Here is a 24,544-nt window from a genome sequence, read left to right as displayed (position 1 = left end):
GAAGAGGAAGAGGAGGAGGAAGAGGAGGAGGAAGAGGAGGAGGAAGAAGAGGAGAAGGAGGAGGAGGAGGAGGAGAAGAAGAAGAAGAAGAAGAAGAAGAAGAAGAAGAAGAAGAAGAAGAAGGAGAAAGAAGAAAGAAGAGAATAGGAGGAAAAGGAGGAGGAGGAGAAGAGGGAGGGATGAGAAGAGGGAGAAAACAGAAAAAGGGAAGAAGGGATAAGGGGATAGAGAAAAATTGAGAGTATTCTTTAATACATAGTTTGCTCTTCTGATCTATTTTTTGATTCATTGAAGGTGTCTCTATCTTTCGTGATTACGTTAACTGGAGGTGTAAACCCTTACCCTTGTAATAACAATACTGCCTACCTTGTAGAGAAAGAACTTTGTGAATGTTAGTGTCATATAAATGTGAATGAGTATGATATACTATAGAAAATGATAAGGGCAAATCACAGGCCTAGGCTAAGTGGGAGAAAATAGAGGCAATTAGGCAGCTATTAATCCAGGTGAACGTTAATGAGGGCCTAAACTAGGGTTAATGGCAGTGAGTAGAGATGAGAGAATGATGTGAAAGGTATTTCTGAGGGATTATTGATGATTTATTGGATATAGTGGAGCAAGGGAGTTAAAAAATACAAATAGGTTATGTTCTCTTTACGGTTTCTCTCCATTTTATTCCCATATGTTGTCGTTTTCCATTTAATACTATGGCTATATCTACAAAGAGCAATGAATGTCACAAGGCTTCAAAGAATATTCCTCTCCCTTTCAAGGAGGTATCTTTAGACAAAGTTGAGTAGTCTTCAAAATTGAAATGGGTTAAAATTTTAATTTATCTCTCTCTCAATCTACTTCAAGTTGAGTTCTCACAATCTAAGTAAGTCAAACAAAATTGGAGGCAACCAAACTGGATTGCAGTACATTTCCTGTTCTTAGTCTCAAAATGTTCTCTTCTTTTCCTGGCCTTTGCAATTCTCTCTGATAGGCATGGACTCATGAGTTCTGCCCCAACTCCTCATCTTCATTTGATTTCCATCAAGATTTCCATCTTCATTCACTTTCCATCAAGACAGTGACTGGTGCCACTAGTACCCAGAAGTCTATCCTTTCTTCTCCTTAAAGCAATCTCTTCTTCTGCTTTTAATATCTAGACTCATAGTTGGCATTTCTCTTTTTTGCTCTTGTCACCTAGATATTTATATCTGCGTCTTTTCCACTTATTAGATTGTAAGCTCCTTGTGAACAAGGTCTGTGTGATTCTATCTTTGTACATTTAGTCTAATTTAGTGCCTTGCACTGACTTGCACAGACTTAGTAAACCTTTGCTGAATTGCATCATGTTTAAGTTGAAACACCTGGCAAACTTCTGACAGGCTTTGCATGCTAAATTCAACCATTTTCCAAAAACTACAATAATCAGAACAATTCTGTCCAATTTGAAATTATCTTCTGGCAGCACTGACATTTTCCTTTGGAGGCAAATGTTTTCTGTTGTTATATAGGTGCCAAGTAAAATGGTTTCTGTGCACAGTAAATATTTATTTTGTATTATAGTGTCCCATGTTCCCAATTCATTAATTGTTAACTATGTGACATTAGAAAAATGATAAGAGTTATGGTTAGATGAGCAGGTAAGTCTATCAATTTTTTTCTTCTTTCATATCCCTCGTCAATCAATAGTATTTTTTTTATTTGACCTTAACTAGAGAATGGGTAGTCATAAATACACATAAAGGCCAAGAATCAGGAGTCATAGGTTTTAGGCATAGCTATATATTCTTAAAATAACAGTTTCTCTGGCCTCAGATTCTTCATCTGAAATAGGGGAGCATTGGACTAAATGTCTTTGAACTATTCCCTTCACAGGTACTATATGGCAGATTTTGTGAAGAAGGTCATTGTGAGGAACTGCCTATAATATTAAGGTACTCACTATATGGCTTAAGCTCTAAAGCTAGAGGTCTGGATCTTTCCAGCTTTTATATGCCTCTGAAATATCTATTTTCCTATATAAACATGTAATTTGATCAAATATATGGGAGCATTCCTGGTGAACTGTCTTCATGGATCAAAATCAAGTGTTCATTTCCTACTTAGTGGGTGTGCCCAAGCATTGTTTTGAGTCCTTGTTGGTCCCCTGATGAGGTCTATGTTTTTGTTGATGGTATCTTTCTTCAGACAAAGTGTAAAGTACTCACAAGATTACAAGGACCAGATAGTGCCTGGGCACACTCACCAGGTCAGGTTTTTATTGTTTTGATTTAGCATCACTTTCTAAAATAGTTAAAAGATAAAACTAAAAATGAATGATGTCAATTATTATTTTTTTTCTTCTCTGTCTCTTTTCTCTTTAGTCTTTTACTTTAAAAACCCAGGTTTTATTTATATCTTTTGTTTGAACATTATTTCCCTTTCCAACTCAACTGAATTTGATCCAGTGGCAAGAATTCCCTGCTGTACAACACCTATAAAATTTTTTAAAGAATGTGTATTTGACCCGCCAGCCTCTATTAATAAATTGTCACTTTGGATCACAAGGGGAAAGGACTTTTGCCATAACTGGAAGAGTTAAAGATTTGTTTATGTTAACAGTACCACACTGTATTCACTTCCCTAATGACTTGGAATAGTTTCTCACTTTTTTTGGGCTTTTGGTCTCCCAAGTGTTCCTTTTCTCCTTCCTCCAACCATCTCAAAATCCCGTTCCTCTTTCCTGCTAGGTTCTAGAAGCATGCCAGGGAAATAGGTCCCAGAAGTTAGTGGGAGAGCCCACAGAGAGTCATCAGCTGCAGTTTTTGCTTTACCAGGGGGTAATCTGGGAGTGCATGAGAAGAGTAATTCTAGAAGCAGCAATCTGGAAGCTTTCCTAACTTGGCCCACTGGGCTACTACTCCATTAACACTCTTGCTTTCATGGGACACATAGTCATCCTTTCCCTCTGTGCTGTCTTCTGTTGAGCTTCTGACCTTGGCAAGTTAGTTTAGCAAGCTAGAAAAGTGTTTAATTCTTTGTGGAGTCCAATAGCCCAACCTCTTGATAACTCACATTGGTACAGTACATTTGCAAAGGGCTTTCCTCCTAACAACCTGGCCACAGAGATAGCAGAATAATTAATGATCACCCTTTCTCCCTACTCTAGAAGAGAAAACTGAGGATCAGAGGGACTCACTTGCCAAGATCACATAGCTAGGATGTAGGTAAGGCAACCTTGATTTCTAAGATTATTGCCTGTTAATAATTCACCACAGCTGCCTCCCTTCTATTCAATGGCAGCATCTCTAGATTGATTACACTCATTAATCTGGGCTTTTTCTGCTCACAACTATCTTCAGATGCTATTTGAGACCATTATTTTCTCTGAAGGCCAGCCATCTTTCCTACTGGCAACATGAGAACTTATTCTTTAGCTTTTCCAGTTTCTCCTAGTCTATTCACATAAACTGAGGGTTGGAAACTAGCTCAAGGATCCCCTAGCTCAACCAACATTTAACCAAGACCATCTCCAGGGAGTTACCCAGCTTCTGCAAGATTCCCGGGTGTTTCCTGGGGCAGCCCGTTCCACTTTGGACAGCTTTAAATTTTTGGAAAGTTTTACCTTCCATGAAGTTTTAAATCTGCTCATCCCATTTTATTTATTTTGTCTCCCATAAAAAAAATTTTTTTTTTATTCCTGCTTTGCTGTGCCTGGAGGGGATTGTAAACTACACACATGGTTCTTATTGTAGGGACTAATTAGCTACTTTTGAAACATTTTGTGCTACTCCTCTGAAAACTGCTACATGCACAATCTGGTCCTTGGGATGTGCCATACACAAAATTGTGGCTTTGCAAATACAGATCCAGTGAAAGATAACTGCCCTGTAATCACAGTCAGCAAATCGGAATCTGTCCAGCTTAATTCTGCTGAACAAGAAGAGACTTTTGCAGTGATGTGATTAAAATGGTAATGTGAGCCAACAACCCTGATCAAAGCAACGGTCTTGGCCTTTTCAAAGAACATGAAAAAAATGCCTTAAAATTTAATTTGGGAGCAAGCTGCAAGTTTAGATAAAATTATTCCAAGCAAAGACCATTAAGGCCCTTTTTTAAAATTGAACACTTAAGCTGTTGGGGGAAAGAAAAAAAAAGAAAGAAAACAGGGAACCAGGAGGAAAGAGAAAAAGATTTGCCCTGAGTTGGGGTTCTACTTCTATTTCCTTAGAGTGTTTCTTACTTTATATCATCTTTCTTAAGCACAAATACACATCACTGGTTTCCTTCATCTACTAAAGCATAAAATTGCCAGTCCTTTGACCTAACTTAAATCAAGGAAGTAGCAATGTTAGGCTTAATTAAAAACAGCAAATATTTATACAGCTGCCCACGGGTTCACAGCATAGAAATGGATTTAGCATCAAATCTTGCTGTCTTAAGTCCTTTGGGAGCTTCTTACAAAAACACATAGGATCCTCTGGCTTACTCTCTGGTGCCAGGAATGCTTCTTCTAGAGTTAGTTCAGGTGTGGCTGTTCCCCTCTCTGATTTCCAACTTTCCTCCTCAAACCTGCGCCTTTCCCTAAATCCCTGATTACCAGAACAGCTCAATCTGGTTTTCGGTTGGAAATGTAGCATGAACCACCAAAGAATGCAACTAGTTAAAGCACAACCTCCCATCTATAGGAAAAAACTAAACACGTTTTCAGTAATGTTGAATTGTTGCAAATGGTTCCCGCCAAAAAGGCCTCCCTAGCTAGGAGAGAAATGATTGCTTTTTTGTTTAGGTTTCTAAGTACCCGTAGGGGAGTTTCCCTTCAGGCCGCCCGCACTTATTCCCCTCTGGCGCTCAATTTTCCCCTCCACAGGGCGAGTTGTGAATTCTCCCAAAGGAGAAGCTTTTCTTTCCTAAAAGCTTGCACAAACAACAACGGGGGTACATCTATTCCTCTATCAAAGAAAAAACGGGAAAGAAACGCTTTTCCAGGGCGCTGGCGGAATTTCACACAAAAAAAAAAATCCCAAGTTGCAACTCCAGCCACCCGGGAAAGCTTTTAGGTCTTGGGAGAGTAACAGCAACCAACAAGTCATTGATTACAGGTCGAGGGGGCGGGGCCGCGGCCCCACACGCGGACTATAGGAGCGCACTTGGGGTGGGGAAGGAAACCGGCGGAAAATGTGACCCGGTTGACCTTAATCTCCCTCCCCCTTCTCATTTCTCCTTCCCCACCTGCCCGAGGAATAGAGAGGAAAAAACGGGGTCGGCCATGGCTAACACTGCGCACCTCCTGGCCTCTATCAATCACCAGATAGTGGCCCTGCAGACCCTGCGGCTCTTGCAGCAGCAGAGGGACCGGGAGGAGGAGCAGCTTTTCTCCAGCCACATGTCCGAAGCCCCAGGGCAGGCCGGCCCGAGAGCGGAGCGGGAGGAGAAGGAGGGCGGCGGGGGCCCCGCGGCTGGGAGAGCGGGAGATGAGGGGGGCGCCGTCCCCGAGCCCCGCGACTCCGGCCAATGCGAGCTGGCTCGCTTGGCTGTGCGCACGGTGCTGGCCCGTGTCGTCGAGTCCACTTCACAGCTGGTCCGGGTGGAGCAGACGATCCTGAGCCCCCTGCATCAAGAGCTGAACTTTCCCATCCACCTGAAAGTAAGTGACCCCCGCCCCTGCCCCAATTCCCACCTCCTCCCTCGCCCCAAGGAATCCCTGCTGGACCGCTCTGACCCTTCATGCTCTGGGCCGGTGAGGGCCAAGGGTCAGCGCTGTGCAAGAAGCTGGGCATTGGACAGAAGGGAAGAAAGGAAGGCAGTGACAGGTTTGAAGGTGTGCATGGCAAAAGCGAGGAGAGGAAGGCGAGTCCCTGCGAGTCACGGGGCACGGGGAGGGCGTGGGAGCGCGCGCGCGTTTGCGGGCTGAGGCTGGCGCAAGAGGGCATCCTGTCCTGGCTGTGCCCACCGGGTGACCTCCTTTTTCTGCCTTCTGAAATGCCCTTCTTTGGTGTAAATTGTCCCACTTGCAGTGTGACAATGGTTGTAAAAACAGCTAAGATTATCTAGAATGATAATATTAATAATAATAAAGTGATCTAGCGCTTAGTACCAGGCACTTAATTTTGTGGTGGATTGAAAAGGGTCCCGAGTTAAGAAAACAAACGAAAAATAATAATAATAAAAAAAACAACAACTTACCTTCTGGTTTTTAGAAGCAGTACTTCCAAGGCAGAAGACTGGTAAGGGCCAGGCAATTGGGATAAAATGACTTGCCCAGGGTCACACAGCTAGGAAGTGCCTGAGGTCACTTTTGAATCCAGGACCTCCAGGCATCACATGGGACTTGGCTTTCTGTCCATTGAGCTATTTAGCTGCCCCGCTGAGTTAAAAATTTGAAATCGCCAGTTGTGTGCGTTTTTGAATGTGAAAAAGGCCAAGCTCATGACTTAATAATTTACCATTTAAGAATTTATTGTTCTATATAATTATTAATAACCATAATTTAAATAGCTCTTAATTTTTTAATGAACTACTGGAAAGGGTCCTGGGTTCAAATTTTGAAATCACCTATTCTGTATGTTTCTAAATGTGAAAACAGCCAAGCTTATCACTTAATGATAATTTATTATTTTATATGATTATTGATAATGTTTAATAATTTACATACCACTTACTGTGTGCCAAAGACTTGATTTTGGGATGAACTGTAAAGAGCCCTTGGTTCAGATTCTGAAATCATCACCTCTGCTTTTGAATCTGAAAACAGTTGATCAAATTCAATATTTTTTTTTTTTAAACCCTTGTACTTTGGTGTATTGTCTCATAGGTGGAAGATTGGTAAGGGTGGGCAATGGGGGTCAAGTGACTTGCCCAGGGTCACACAGCTGGGAAGTGGCTGAGGCCGGGTTTGAACCTAGGACCTCCCATCTCTAGGCCTGACTCTCACTCCACTGAGCTACCCAGCTGCCCCCTCAAATTCAATATTTAACCACAGTAATAATAATGATGATGATGATGATGATAAGCAGTTATATATAGAGTACCTGCCTGTACTAATCATTTAATTTTATGTGGGTTTGAAAGGGTCCTGGTTCAGATTTTGAAATCAATGGCCCTGCTGCCTCTTTTTGAACTTTAAAAGTTCATTTAATAATAATGAGGATAAAACACTTCTATAGCACTTTATTTCAGGCATTCAATTTTCTGGTGGATTAGAATGGGCATTTGGTTTGAGTTTTGGTTCTGCAACTTAAAAACTATGTGTGATTCCGAAAACTGTGTGTGATAGGGAAAAACTAATACTAAGGTTCTTATGGGGCTTCTCAGATTATAATTGCATCAGTTTAAAGACCTGTATTATAATTTTAAAAAAATACCCAAAACAGTGTGTGATTTTGAGCAAAAGGCTCCCATTTATCTTGTGTGCATTTTGCTCATCTTTGAGGATGTAGGGTGGTTGGCCTAGGATTTTCTAGGTCCCTTTGGGTTCCTCCATTCTGTGATTTAAGAATGGCCTTCCATTGGTCCAGGTGGGATTAGTAAATGCCCTGAATGTTCTCCACCTAGATTATCTTTATTCCTTTAAGATTTTTCACACTCATCCATTACATTTATTTTCACCACTAGTTGCACGTAGTCTAGTGCAACACTGGGTTCAGAGGTCTACCTAGTCAGGAATCCAAATGCTTATGGAGCAGCTGGAAAAGGGCTAATCCAAAGTGTTGAAGTGTGAATATTAATTTCTGCTTAGTTAAAAAAAAAAGCTGTTAAGTAAAAGAACTTTTATTTGTATGGCATCTTTTCCCTCTTCAGGTGGCAAACTGCTTGAACCAAGATTGCTGATTGGCAGTTGCCACATCACAAGGCGATGCCTTCATAAAGGAAAGAGCTCTGCTTTAGGAATCAGTAGACTAGGTTTCAGACTTGGTGCTGCCACTAATTCACTTTGCAGGCTTGATGGGGCAGTTTTGGGGGCCTTTCCTTCCTTACCTGTAAAATGAAATGAAAGGGTTTGCCTAAAGTAATGGGGTTCACAAAATAATTTTCAAGGCATCTTCTAGCTCGTTTTTATTTTTTAAGTATTGCTTTCAATATCTTGGTTGTCAAGCAATTTACCTTTTCTTTTTTTAATGTGACAACAGGAAGGCAGGTTTGATAGCATGATAGGAATTTTGCGATAAAATACCCACTGGGTTTGACTTGGAGTCATCTGACAGATTTTTAAGAACTATTACAGACCCAGATAAGTGCAATGAAAGAGTTAATTTATTGTGTGAAAAGCACTGAGTTTAGTCACAAGATCTGAGTTCAAGACCCAACTTTGTCGCTCATTTTTAAAATTTTTAATATCAATTCTTTTTTTGACCCTTAGTATCTTAGTGTCAATTTTCTTTTAAATTCTTAGTAACTGTCTTAGTATTAATTATTTTTTTAGCCCTTAGTATTGCTTTTTTTCAAACCTTTAGTATCTTAATATTTTTTAAACCCTTAGTATCTTATTATTCTTTTTTTATACTCTTAGTATCTGTCTTAGTATTCTTTTTTAAACCCTTAGTATCTTAGTATTATTCCTTTTTTAAACCTTAGTATCTGTCTTAGTATTAATTCTTTTTAAAAAAAACCCTTAGTATTCCTTTTGAAACCCTTAGTATCTTAGTATTATTCCTTTTTTAAACCTTAGTATCTGTCTTAGTATTAATTCTTTTAAAAAAAAAAACCCTTAGTATCTGTCTTAGTATTCCTTTTGAAACCCTTAGTATCTTAGTATTATTCCTTTTTTAAACCTTAGTATCTGTCTTAGTATTCTTTTTGAAACCCTTAGTATCTTAGTATTAGTTCTTTTTTTAATTCTTAGTACCTGTCTTAGTATTAATTCTTTTTAAAAAACCCTTAGTATCTGTCTTAGTATTTTTTAAACCTTTAGTATCTTAGTATTATTCCTTTTTTAAACCTTAGTATCTGTCTTAGTATTAATTCTTTTTAAAAAAAAACCCTTATTATCTGTCTTAGTATTTTTTTAAACCCTTAGTATCTTAGTATTATTCCTTTTTTAAACCTTAGTATCTGTCTTATTAATTCTTTTAAAAAAACCCTTAGTATCTTAGTATTCTTTTGAGTATCTGTCTTAGTATTCTTTTTAAAACCCTTAGTATCTCAGTATTATTCCTTTTTTAAACCTTAGTATTAATTCTTTTTTAAAAAAAAAACCCTTAGTATCTGTCTTAATATTCCTTTTGAAACCCTTAGTGTCTTATTATTCTTTTTTATACCCTTAGAATCTTAGTATTCTTTTTGAAACCCTTAGTATCTTAGTATTATTCCTTTTTTAAACTCTGATATCTGTCTTAGTATTAATTCTTTTAAAAAAAAACCTTAGTATCTTAGTATTCTTTTTTTTATACCCTTAGTACTTGTCTTAGTATTTTTCAGACCCTTAGTACCTGTCTTAATATTCTTTTTTAAACCCTTTGCATGTCTTAGTATTATTTCTTTTTTTAACCTTAGTATCCATCTTAGTATAAATTCTTTTTTAAACCCTTAGGATCTTGTATTCTTTTTTCAACCCTTAGTCCCTGTCTTCGTTTTAATTCTTTTTTCAACCCTTAGTACCTGTCTTAGTATTAGTTCTTTTTTTAATTCTTAGTACCTGTCTTAGTTTTAATTCTTTTTTTCAACCCTTAGTCCCAGTCTTAGTTTTAATTCTTTTTTCAATCTTTAGTACCTGTCTTAGTGTTCTTTTTTTAAGCCTTAGTATCTTAGTATTCTTTTTTAAACTCCTAGTATCTTTTAGTATTAATTTTTCAAAACCCTTGATATCTTAGTATTCTCTTTCTTAGAGTCAATTCCTTTTTTTTTCAAACCCTTATCTTCCATCTTAAAATAAATACTGCATAGTGATTGCAAGGCAGAAGAGCAGTAAAGTGCTATGCAGTGGGGGGCTAAGGGACTTGCCTGGGATTACCCAACTAGGAAGTGTGTCTGAGGTCAGATTTTGAATCCAGGACCTTCCATCTATCTCTAGGCCTGGCTCTCAATCCACTGAGCCACCAAAGTTCACTTTGTATTGACTTTGTGACCATAGCAGGTCGCTATATCCTTCTGGGCCTCAGTTTCCACATCTGTACATGAGGAAAAATGAGAGGCAGCAAGGTTTAGCAGGAATAGTTTTGGAGTCTGGAGATCTGGGCAAATCGCTTAAAACTCATCTCAGCTAGGATAATTCCATTCATCAAATAGGAAGGTTGGACAAGGTGATCTCTAAAGTCCCTTCCAGTTCTAAATTTATTCTCCTGTGATCCCAATACCCAGACTGTCTACTTTATGCTATTAAATTGGACTTTATAGTGGAACGCTATGAGTTGTTTAATAAATAACCATTTATAATATGAGTTATTATATAAGCAATAAATAATAACGGTGAGCTATTTTATTATTCATAAAGTTCTCCCAGTTTGTGAGTTGCAGGAGCAAATGGATTTTGTTGCATCTTTGTCTCCCCCTCATGCAAATTTAGATTTCTGAATCTCACTTGTCTTCTTACTACTTGTGTGACTTTGGGCGAGTCCTTTATGATCAAAGGATCATAGAGAGTTGGAAGAGACTTCCAGAAGAGGCTTTTGATTTTTACAGATGAGGAAACCAAAGCACAGACATTTTGAACCTAGGTTCAACGCTGCCCTGTCCACTGCCTTTTATTTTTCATTTTTTAAGAAAAAATTAAAATTTATTAATGGAGTTTATCCAGGATGGGCATCATCCAGTAGATCATTTGAATTAATTCTTTCGTGCTTTCACCTTTCAGTTCATTTTCTGGAGGTACCTTCATAATATATTCTTCCACTATTAATTCTGTAGCTGTGTGTGATGTTCTCTTAATTGTACTCATTTCACTGTTCATTATCCTGTGTTGTTGTTTCTAGGTTTTTTTTTTAAATTAGCCTCCTTGTAATTTCATATGGTGCAGTAACATTCTACCACAATTTATTCAGCTGTTCCCCAATTGATGGGTATTCCCTTAATTTCCAATTCTTTGCCACCACAAAGATTGCTGATAAAATATTTTGGAACATAAAGGTGGTTTTTTTTCCCCCTTTTCCCCTGATCTCCTTGGGAAACAGAGGCACAATGGTTACTGGGACTAAGGGTATACACTGTTTTTTTTTAAAACCCTTATTTATTTATTTTAAACCCTTAACTTCGGTGTATTGTCTCATAGGTGGAAGAGTGGTAAGGGTAGGCAATGGGGGTCAAGTGACTTGCCCAGGGTCACACAGTTGGGAAGTGGCTGAGGCCGGGTTTGAACCTAGGACCTCCTGTCTCTAGGCCTGACTCTCACTCCACTGAGCTACCCAGCTGCCCCCTACACTGTTTTTTATAACTCTTTGATTGTCATTCTAAATTTTTCTCTAAAATATTTGGATGAGTTTACAGCTCCACCAACCCTGTAGTGAATGTCTTTCTTTTTCCACATCCCCTCCAATGTTTGCCATTTGCACTTTTGTTGTTTTAGCCCATCTGATATCTCAGAGTTATTTGGTTTACATTTCTCTAATCAGTAGTGATTTCGAGTATTTTTTCATATTCTAATATATATGACTTTGATTTCTTTATTTGAAAAAATATCTGTTCCTATCTTTTACCCATTCATCAATTGGGAGATGACTTACATGTTTTATGATGTTCTCAATATATTTTAGATATGAGACTTCTATCCCAGAGGCTGTCTATAAAAATTTCCCCCCAATTTTCTGCTTTCCTTTTCATCTTGGGAACATTTATTTCATTTGTACAAAACCTCTTTTCAATTTAATTTACTAAAAATTAGCCACACATTGCCTTTCTTAAAACTGAGCTACAACAAGGGTTGTGACTTTAAGGCCACATCGTTATCGAGTGGAAGATCCAAGATTTTGTAGAGAAATATTCATTCATTAATTAAGAGTTCATTAGGAAATAGAGTTAAGTAGCATAATTTATTGATAGATACATAAGAGAGATTAATAAATTGAGTATTTTTAAATCTGAATGGAATCTCAGAGATGATTGACGGCAGAGAATTTTTGAACAATTTGGATTTTGTTCTTTTGACTTCAGATCCATCTTGCCTTTTTTCTCTACCCCACGTAATCTCTTCATTTCCCTGGAAATCTTTATTTTTTTGGTTTTTAAACCCTTACCTTCTGTCTTAGAATCAATACTGGGTATTGGTTCTAAGGCAAAAAGAGTGGTAAGGGCTAGGCAATGGAGGTTAAGTGACTTGCCCAGGGTCACACAACTAGGAAGTATCTGAAGTCAGATTTGAACCAGGGACCTCCCACCTCTGGGTCTGACTCTCAATCCACTGAGCCACCCAGTTGCCCCCTGAAATCTTTATAATGAAGTGGGTTGAACTAAATTATTTCTAACATATGTGTATGTGTGTGAATATATATTTTAATTTATATAATATATATAATAAATTACTTATATATTTTAATTTACATAATATATGATATATAATAATAAATTATATATGTATGTTTATATGTATGTGTGTGTATATATGTAAATATATCTATATCTATCTATATATATACACACACACCCACATCTTCTTTCTTACCATCAGTCCTAAAACAGAAGAATAGCAAGGGCTAGACAATTGGTATTAAAGTGATGGTCACCTAGCCAGGAAGTGTCTCAGGTCAGATTTGAACTTGGGTCCTCCTGACTCCAGGCTAGGTGCTCTTTCCAATCTGCTACGTAGCTGCTTATAAGCTTATACTCTTAAGAAGGAAAATCTGCAGTTTCTCAAATTGATGGATTCCTACAGACAAAAAGATCTGAGTACTTTCAAACCTAATGCTAAATAAAAAGCAAAGGATTAAGGGTACATGTAGTTAATGAGCTGTGTGTATAACCTGATGGGTTACTGACATTGCAGAATGGTGAATTGTATAACATTAATTCTACTCTACGCCATGTGCTATCCTTAGCTTTCAGAGGGGACTATACATATAAAAAAATAATTCTTATTCTTTAAAAAAAATTAATTTTTTCCCCTAATTAGTGTTAAAATATATTTAAAATAATTTTTGAGTCTCGAATCTCCCCATAGTAAGCAATCTCATATATTTTTTTATATAGGCAATCATATATGTAAAACATTTTTCCATATTAATCCTTTTTTTTAAAATTTTTAACACTTAACTTCTGTGTATTGGCTCCTTGGTGGAAGAGTGGTAAGGGTGGGCAATGGGGGTCAAGTGACTTGCCCAGGGTCACACAGCTGGGAAGTGTCTGAGGCTGGATTTGAACTTAGGACCTCCTGNAATATATGTAATATAAACATATTAAATATGTAAACACAGTATATGTGATATAAATATGTAAATATAGTATGTATAATATAAATATACATGTAGAGTATATAATATATTAAACATGTAAATATAATATATGTAATATAAATATATTAAATATGTAAACATAGTATGTGTGATATAAATATATAAATGTAGTATGTATAATATAAATATATATGTAAATAGAGTATACAATATATTAAACATATAAACATAATATATGTAATATAAACATATTAAATATGTAAACACAGTATATGTGATATAAATATGTAAATATAGTATGTATAATATAAATATACATGTAGAGTATATAATATATTAAACATGTAAATATAATATATGTAATATAAATATATTAAATATGTAAACATAGTATGTGTGATATAAATATATAAATGTAGTATGTATAATATAAATATATATGTAAATAGAGTATACAATATATTAAACATATAAACATAATATATGTAATATAAACATATTAAATATGTAAACACAGTATATGTGATATAAATATGTAAATATAGTATGTATAATATAAATATACATGTAGAGTATATAATATATTAAACATGTAAATATAATATATGTAATATAAATATATTAAATATGTAAACATAGTATGTGTGATATAAATATATAAATGTAGTATGTATAATATAAATATATATGTAAATAGAGTATACAATATATTAAACATATAAACATAATATATGTAATATAAACATATTAAATATGTAAACACAGTATATGTGATATAAATATGTAAATATAGTATGTATAATATAAATATACATGTAGAGTATATAATATATTAAACATGTAAATATAATATATGTAATATAAATATATTAAATATGTAAACATAGTATGTGTGATATAAATATATAAATGTAGTATGTATAATATAAATATATATGTAAATAGAGTATACAATATATTAAACATATAAACATAATATATGTAATATAAACATATTAAATATGTAAACACAGTATATGTGATATAAATATGTAAATATAGTATGTATAATATAAATATACATGTAGAGTATATAATATATTAAACATGTAAATATAATATATGTAATATAAATATATTAAATATGTAAACATAGTATGTGTGATATAAATATATAAATGTAGTATGTATAATATAAATATATATGTAAATAGAGTATACAATATATTAAACATATAAACATAATATATGTAATATAAACATATTAAATATGTAAACACAGTATATGTGATATAAATATGTAAATATAGTATGTATAATATAAATATACATGTAGAGTATATAATATATTAAACATGTAAATATAATATATGTAATATAAATATATTAAATATGTAAACATAGTATGTGTGATATAAATATATAAATGTAGTATGTATAATATAAATATATATGTAAATAGAGTATACAATATATTAAACATATAAACATAATATATGTAATATAAACATATTAAATATGTAAACACAGTATATGTGATATAAATATGTAAATATAGTATGTATAATATAAATATACATGTAGAGTATATAATATATTAAACATGTAAATATAATATATGTAATATAAATATATTAAATATGTAAACATAGTATGTGTGATATAAATATATAAATGTAGTATGTATAATATAAATATATATGTAAATAGAGTATACAATATATTAAACATATAAACATAATATATGTAATATAAACATATTAAATATGTAAACACAGTATATGTGATATAAATATGTAAATATAGTATGTATAATATAAATATACATGTAGAGTATATAATATATTAAACATGTAAATATAATATATGTAATATAAATATATTAAATATGTAAACATAGTATGTGTGATATAAATATATAAATGTAGTATGTATAATATAAATATATATGTAAATAGAGTATACAATATATTAAACATATAAACATAATATATGTAATATAAACATATTAAATATGTAAACACAGTATATGTGATATAAATATGTAAATATAGTATGTATAATATAAATATACATGTAGAGTATATAATATATTAAACATGTAAATATAATATATGTAATATAAATATATTAAATATGTAAACATAGTATGTGTGATATAAATATATAAATGTAGTATGTATAATATAAATATATATGTAAATAGAGTATACAATATATTAAACATATAAACATAATATATGTAATATAAACATATTAAATATGTAAACACAGTATATGTGATATAAATATGTAAATATAGTATGTATAATATAAATATACATGTAGAGTATATAATATATTAAACATGTAAATATAATATATGTAATATAAATATATTAAATATGTAAACATAGTATGTGTGATATAAATATATAAATGTAGTATGTATAATATAAATATATATGTAAATAGAGTATACAATATATTAAACATATAAACATAATATATGTAATATAAACATATTAAATATGTAAACACAGTATATGTGATATAAATATGTAAATATAGTATGTATAATATAAATATACATGTAGAGTATATAATATATTAAACATGTAAATATAATATATGTAATATAAATATATTAAATATGTAAACATAGTATGTGTGATATAAATATATAAATGTAGTATGTATAATATAAATATATATGTAAATAGAGTATACAATATATTAAACATATAAACATAATATATGTAATATAAACATATTAAATATGTAAACACAGTATATGTGATATAAATATGTAAATATAGTATGTATAATATAAATATACATGTAGAGTATATAATATATTAAACATGTAAATATAATATATGTAATATAAATATATTAAATATGTAAACATAGTATGTGTGATATAAATATATAAATGTAGTATGTATAATATAAATATATATGTAAATAGAGTATACAATATATTAAACATATAAACATAATATATGTAATATAAACATATTAAATATGTAAACACAGTATATGTGATATAAATATGTAAATATAGTATGTATAATATAAATATACATGTAGAGTATATAATATATTAAACATGTAAATATAATATATGTAATATAAATATATTAAATATGTAAACATAGTATGTGTGATATAAATATATAAATGTAGTATGTATAATATAAATATATATGTAAATAGAGTATACAATATATTAAACATATAAACATAATATATGTAATATAAACATATTAAATATGTAAACACAGTATATGTGATATAAATATGTAAATATAGTATGTATAATATAAATATACATGTAGAGTATATAATATATTAAACATGTAAATATAATATATGTAATATAAATATATTAAATATGTAAACATAGTATGTGTGATATAAATATATAAATGTAGTATGTATAATATAAATATATATGTAAATAGAGTATACAATATATTAAACATATAAACATAATATATGTAATATAAACATATTAAATATGTAAACACAGTATATGTGATATAAATATGTAAATATAGTATGTATAATATAAATATACATGTAGAGTATATAATATATTAAACATGTAAATATAATATATGTAATATAAATATATTAAATATGTAAACATAGTATGTGTGATATAAATATATAAATGTAGTATGTATAATATAAATATATATGTAAATAGAGTATACAATATATTAAACATATAAACATAATATATGTAATATAAACATATTAAATATGTAAACACAGTATATGTGATATAAATATGTAAATATAGTATGTATAATATAAATATACATGTAGAGTATATAATATATTAAACATGTAAATATAATATATGTAATATAAATATATTAAATATGTAAACATAGTATGTGTGATATAAATATGTAAATATAGTATGTATAATATAAATATATATGTAAATAGAGTATACAATATATTAAACATATAAACATAATATATTTAATATAAACATATTAAATATGTAAACACAGTATATGTGATATAAATATGTAAATATAATATGTATAATATAAATATACATGTAGAGTATATAATATATTAAACATGTAAATATAATATATGCAATATAAATATATTAAATATGTAAACATAGTATGTGTGATATAAATATGTAAATATAGTATGTATAATATAAATATATATGTAAATAGAGTATACAATATATTAAACATATAAACATAATATATTTAATATAAACATATTAAATATGTAAACACAGTATATGTGATATAAATATGTAAATATAATATGTATAATATAAATATACATGTAGAGTATATAATATATTAAACATGTAAATATAATATATGCAATATAAATATATTAAATATGTAAACATAGCATATGTGATATAAATATGTAAATATAGTATGTATAATATAAATATATATGTAGAGTATATAATACATTAAACATGTAAATATAATATATTTAATAGAAACATATTAAATATGTAAATATAGTATATGTGATATAAATATATAATTATGTAAATATATTGTACATAATATAAACATAAAATATGTAAATATAGTGTATATATATTATGTTAAATATGTCAATATAATATATGTGATATAAATATATTAAATATATAGATATATAGTAGATGTGATATAAATATGATAGTGTATGTGATATAAATGTTAAATATGTAAATTAAAAATATAAATGATATATAAATATATGATATAATTATATTATGTAATATATAACTAAAACATAATATAATATAAATATATAATATGATATAGTTATATAATACATAACTAAAACAAATAATATAATATGAATATAATATAACATTATTAAAACATTAGTGAAAATTTAAAAAATCTACTTTGTTAACTCTAGATGAAGAAAGCCTGCTTGAGGGAAGGCTGTGGGGGTGATGCCTACAGGACTTGCTGTGGCCAGGTTTGGGGGCTGCGTTGTTCTTATTTTCTCTGACTCCTCAGAAGTCAGAGCACTCCTGTTTTTCTCTGGACCTCTCATTTTCTTAGTGGGCAGGGACAGCTTCTCAGCCCCAAATTTTTCTTATTTATTTTTTCCCGCTAGCTGGCATTTTCTCTTTTGGAGGGCAGAGCCCCAGCTTGGCACCATCCTTGGTACCTCCTGGACTCTCTTCTAGTATGCCTTCTGAATGTGAGACTCATCTCTTTCCTGGTCTAAAATAAAGGCAAACAGATCTCATCCAAAGGCACACCTGAAGAGAGTTTTGGCATCTAATACCGTGTGTTGGTTTTGAGGCCAAAGAAGGGTAAGAGCTAGGCAGTGGGGGTTAAGTGACTTGCCCAGGGTCTATATAAATTCCCTTTAAAGGGCAGCGAGAGTGGATAGAGCACCAGAGCTGGAGTCAGGAGTTCTTGGGTTCAAATTTGGTCTCAGACACCTCCTAACTCTGTGACCCTGGGCAAGTCATTTAATCCTGATTGCCTAGCCTTTCCTGCTCTTCTGTCTTAGAACTGATAACTACGACAGAAGGGAAGAGTTAAAAAAATCATTTAAAAAGAACTCTAGTAATTAATCCCTTTCCCAATCCTAAAACTTCTAAGTATTCTTAAAAGGAAAAAAAAGGGGGAATGAAGAAAAGAATTAGATTTTTAGACATTAGCTAACGTAATAATTTGTTTCACTTGGATAAGCATATTATTATAATTTAGTATGTATTTACAAAAATCATTATATGTTATATTATGTATAAAAAATAAAAATAAATGGTAACCCCAAACTCCTAAGTATTCTGAAGCCAAACTGAGGAAAGATAGAGCAGAATGTCTCTTGTAGGCAGAATAATTTTAACTTTTCATTGTGTATCACCATCTTATCACCTCCTCCATCTTTGGGAATCCTTCTTTTCCCTCTTGCATGGGCTCCGGAGTCTGCCTTCCACATTCACTGCTAGTGTAGAAATTCAGACACCGATAGAGAGCAAGTGTGGCGAGTTTTTACTTCTGAGGAGCGATGCCAATGTCTGTACACTCGGGATCTGCGACTCCCCAACATCACGACGAAGCCATGGAGGAAATCTGCGCTCAGGGTTACACGCTCTGAACCCTTTCTGTACCCGGAGGATTGCTCTGTTCTTGGGACAAACTTGTGTTTTCTGTATTAGAAGGAGGCTCAGTGGCTAACCACAGACTGCCTGGTGTGTTTTTTCCATGTGCACACTGACTTTTACAAGAAACTCGTTTATAGCTCTATAATTCCCTGTGACATGAATGATATGAAAAGCAGTACCAAAAAAAAAAAAAAAACACAACCCACTGAAAAACCAGCTTTCCAAAATACAAATGATTGGAAAAAAAGGGGTATTATGAGAACCCAAAAAAAAAGTCCGTCAGCTGGATCTTGGTGGGAACTCTACAAGATTGTATTCTAGGAGTATTCTTGCTGCCTGGCAAATATCCCTGAATGAGGGGCGTTAGTCATCTTGCAGAGACCCATCCCAAACTGCCTTTTTCATTGGGCTTTTTCAATTAAAAAATCAAATACCTGGGAGCATAGAGAACTTATGAGAAGGTCGACATTGCATATACTCCAAAGTAAAAATGTTTAATTTCCTGTAGACAATGGATTTTTTTTTATGGTGACTGGCAGATTTTTTGAGGGGTTCTTCATTGGCTGTTTTATTGACACACTTTTACTTAATCTGTATAGGATTGAACTTGGGTTCAAGGAATCTGATGATCACTTTGTGCCCCGTGAAGTTTAGATCTTGGGAAAAATGTAAGGAATTATGCAAGGCTGTAGCGTCCTATGGCTGATAGTATGATTGGTTTTCAGTTAGCCCTCTAAGACAAAAGCATTCTTTCCCTTTTATGGACTCCTACATCAGAGGAGGGATTCTGGTGTGTCTTTGCTCAGCTTAGGGGTATTTTTGACTTTGTGAAGCAGTTTCAGAGAAAAAAGTATAATGGGCAAATTGGTGTTTGTTTAGGACCCACTGAAAATTGAGGAAAATTTCCTTTCCAGATTCCTGATCCTCTGGGTTATCAGATTTGAGAGATGGTGTAGGAGAAGAATTAAGCTTATATGGGTGAAAGACGAGGAGCCCACAAATAACAAAATAGTCATGGAGGAGAATAAAAATCAGGATTTTAATAGATCTTGGGGGAAATTTTGCTTTTTAAGAAAGTACAAATTAATAGAATTCTGGCAAGGTGGAATGAGAAATCCTGAAGAACTGCTACCTTTCTCATGTAAACAAGATAAAATGCCAAATATTTAAAAGACAAATAAAAAGGAAAGGAACAGCCTCTCAGACAGGGAAAGGACAAGGAAAGGAGTAGCAGAAAGAATAAAACAAAATTATGTATGATTTTTATTATTTTTATAGTTATATTTTGAATTTGTGTTTATCAATTTATATTCTTTTTATTGTTAAAAATTCAAACTTATGTATTATTGGGTAAGTAGTTGGCTCAGTGGATAGAGTGCCAGGTATGGAGATGGGAGGTCCTGAATTAAAATGTGGCCTTAGACCCTTCCAGCTGTGTGTTCCTGGGCAGGTTGCTTAATCTCAGTTGTCCAGCCTTTACTACTCTCCTGCCTTGGATTCTAAGACAGAAGGTAAGGGTTTTTTTTTTTAAAGATGGATAATTACTCTGCATCCTATAAAGAAACTAACAGGTATTTATTATGCAACTATTAAGTGCCAGGCACTGTGCTCAGTGCTAGGGACACAAAGGCAAAAACAAAAACAAAAACAAAAAAAAACAAAAACCAGTCCCTGCTCTCAAGGATTTCATGTTGTCTAATGGGGGAGACAACAGGCAAACAAACAGGATAAATTGTCAGTAGTCTTGGGGTTAGGGGAGGCACAGCATTAGCATTAATGCCTTCTTCTAGGCTTCTAGGGAAAGGCTTCTTGTAGAAGATGGGACTTGAAAGAAGTCAGGTGGTAGAGAATTCCAGAAATTGGGGGTAAATAACAAATGAATTATATCAACCCAAGAAACAAAAGCTGGACCCAACAACTCAAGACACGTGAACTTGAATGATGAACTTTAAATGAAATGACATCAGTAAAGAAAAGACCTGGCATCTGTAATGAATACCATCATTTGCTTTTAGTAAAAAGAGAATAAAACAAAACGATAAAAGTCAATAACATGGAGAATGTCATGGAAAATTTGAATAAAGGAATAGAATTGAATTGAAAATAAAATTCTCAAACTGGAACGCCAACTGGCAAAAATGGCAGAAAATCAGACCAAAAAACAAATCAACTGGAAAAAGGCTTCAAACCTTACAAGCATTGATGATGGAGCTAGAAGATAGAACTTGGAAAAAGAACCTAAGAATCATTGGATTACCAAAAAAAATGTAAAGAAAATCCAACTACCTTTTTTTTCCCCCTTCTTTAAGAAACTGCTCAAGAAAATTTCCCAGAGTGAGGTAGGCTAGATAGAAAGAATCCACAGGACTCCCTCAGAGAGTAATGTGATTCATGCAGGATTATTTATCCATCATGAGAAAACGGGGGACGGGGAACTGTTTGTGATTTACAGGAAGTCAAGGAAAATAATTTCATCTCCAGAATCTTTTACTCGGACATATCCAGGATGATATGTGATGACAAAAAAGAAATTTTAATTTCCCACAATAGTTTTGAGAAAAACAGTCTAGCTTGAGCTTTTGATAATATCCCAGATCAAACATGTAATTCCTGGGGAAAGAACAATATTTGGGAACATTTGACATGCAAATCAATAAAGAACATCAAGTTGAAAATAGTTAAGTTTATCTGGACAATGACTTGGAGAAATATTTTAGAATATTATTTTCCTTTTTCGTCTCTTGGTTTGTAGCACTTCTCTATATGATGGTGTGGATGGTGGGTATTAAATGTGACACTGTTAGTAGATTACATCAGTGCCAGCCTTTAATGTGGACCAGTTTAGTTCCCTTGGCTGTCAATGTCCTAAAACCCCACTTAATTCAGAAAAATTGTATCTTCCCCTGAAAATTACCCTCACTGACTTTTCTGTGTGTATTAGTCAAGTCACAAATCTCTTAGTTTCCTCATTCATAGAATGAAGGGTTTAGGCTAAATGATCTCTTAAGATCCCTTCTGGCTCTAAAATTCAATGGTTCTATCTCTGGTGGGAAACTAATGGAATTCTTTGGAATTCTACATGGGATAAAATTGCCATCTACGAGAGACTCTAAATTCTGTGAGAATAGGAACCATGTGTCAGTTGGTTTGTCACCTCTAGCACCTTGCATAGCATTTGGTATTTAGTAGATTCTCAATAAGTGTTTGTTGATTTGTTTTTTTTTAATCAGAAAAAAAGAGAAGTACAGACTGGTTTATAATTTAGGCAACTGAAAGTGATTTTGAAAATGGAATAAAAAGTGACAGGGAGAGAGACTTGTAAATTCTTCAACTTATGTGTGAATACTTGTACAAAATATTTGAATCCTATTATATCACTGACATTACACTGAGATTTTTTTTGGCTCCAATACAAAGTCAAAATCAAACTTTGAAATCCTAAAATTAACTTCATCAAGAATTCTGCCTTTGTCAACATGTGGTCTTTGTACTTTTAATTCTCTTTTCCAATCTTTTCAAGATGTTAGTCATACAGACAATAGATTCAGATGATCTTTCATTTTCATTTAAAAAATACCTTATTTAAAAAAATAGTACACTTTTTAAAAATTTGTTGGATGCTCTCTCCAAGCCCAAGAGATTTGGATGTTAATTAAGCAATCACATTAGCTGGGCTATTATTCTAGAGTTACAGTGAAATTGTCTAGACAGTTGGAAGTGCCAAATTAGACTTTTATTATTATTTTTTTAAGCCTGGGAGCATGCCTTTGATTATCCTTAAGAGTTTGTGTTACCTTTTAGATTCTTTCCAACTCACAATATATGATCCTGTGCTCCTATGCCACTAATAATATCTCATATTTACAGAGTGCTCTTCGTACAGCAACCCCTTGAGGTAGGCAATACAAGGATGAAAAATATTATCATTTTTCAGAAGGAAAAATGGAGTATGAATTGGAGAGAACCAGCATCAAACTGCTCATAACTGTTAGAAATTAGAATTGAACTTGGTTCTTTTTTAACTGAATGACCAGTTCTTTCCTTTATACTTTGCTGTCCCTTCTTGTGCAGGTCATCTTTTGAAATACACTAATATAATCTTCTTACAGCTCCCATGCAGCCTATCATTACTTTTGCTTGCCTTATTCATTCTGGGATCACAATATTCCTTCATTGATACCATTAAAAACATGTTTCCCTGATTCATTTCATTCATTTGCCTAGATTGAATTAAAAATTTTGCCCCAGATCATATATTGATACAATTTTTAATATTTGTTTTCTCACATTTAACAATTCATGTTCTCTTTCAAGAAGGCAGGTAACATGCTGTCAATTATACATATATTATCATTTAACACACATTTCACCATTCATCAAATTGTGAAATGATACATTGCTTAGAGAAAAGTTTGTGGAGGAAATAAAGTGAAGAATGGTTGGTTCTTCGGATGGTGGTAGATTTTCTTTTTCATCACGAGTCCCTTGGAGTCATCCTGGATCCTTGCATTGCTGAGAATAGCCAAGTCATTCACAGTTGATTATCCTACATTATTCTGTTCACTTTGCTTCATTTTGTAGACGCCTTTGCAGGTTTTTTGGTAATCTTATGGCACAATAGTAATCCATTACTATCATATACCACAACTTGTTTGCTTATTCCCCAATTGATGGACACTCTTTCAGTTTCCAGTTCTTTGCCATCACAAAAAAAACTACTATAAATATTAGGAAATAAGCCTCATATTGATACGATATTGCTGAGGCAGAAAGTGTGTGTGTGTATATATATGTATATGTATATATATATATGTGTGTGTATATACATATATACATATACATATATATACATATACATATATATATATACATATACATATACATATATATATATATATATATATATATATATATGTCTGAGTAGAATTCCAGATTGCTCTCCAAAATGGCTAGATCAGGTCACAGTTCCACCAATAATGTATTAGTGTCCCTATTTTTACATATTCCTTCCAGTATTTGTCATTTTGCCTTTTTACCATTTTAGCTGATCTTAGTGACCCCATTTTCCCATATTCCTTCCCATTTTTCCATATTCCTTCCAGTATTGCCCTTTTATCATTTTAGCCAATCTGATAAGTTTGGGATATGTCAGAGTTGTTTTGATTCATACTTCTCAGAT

General features: G+C 32.5%; 1 protein-coding gene across 1 annotated transcript in view; it reads left to right on the top strand.

The window, feature by feature from the left end:
- Nucleotides 1-5,239: 5,239 nt before the first annotated feature.
- Nucleotides 5,240-24,544, top strand: part of DLEU7 (deleted in lymphocytic leukemia 7) — a 29,437-nt gene continuing 10,132 nt past the window's right edge. The window contains exon 1 of the mRNA XM_044666051.1: nucleotides 5,240-5,617. Within this exon, the coding sequence (XP_044521986.1) occupies nucleotides 5,240-5,617 (378 nt within the window). The remainder of the gene's footprint in view (nucleotides 5,618-24,544) is intronic.

Source organism: Gracilinanus agilis, chromosome 3, assembly GCF_016433145.1.
Source record: "Gracilinanus agilis isolate LMUSP501 chromosome 3, AgileGrace, whole genome shotgun sequence".
NCBI classification, from domain to species: Eukaryota; Metazoa; Chordata; class Mammalia; order Didelphimorphia; family Didelphidae; genus Gracilinanus; species Gracilinanus agilis.
The sequence above is the reverse complement of the archived record's forward strand: the minus strand, read 5'-3'. Positions and strand labels throughout refer to the sequence as shown.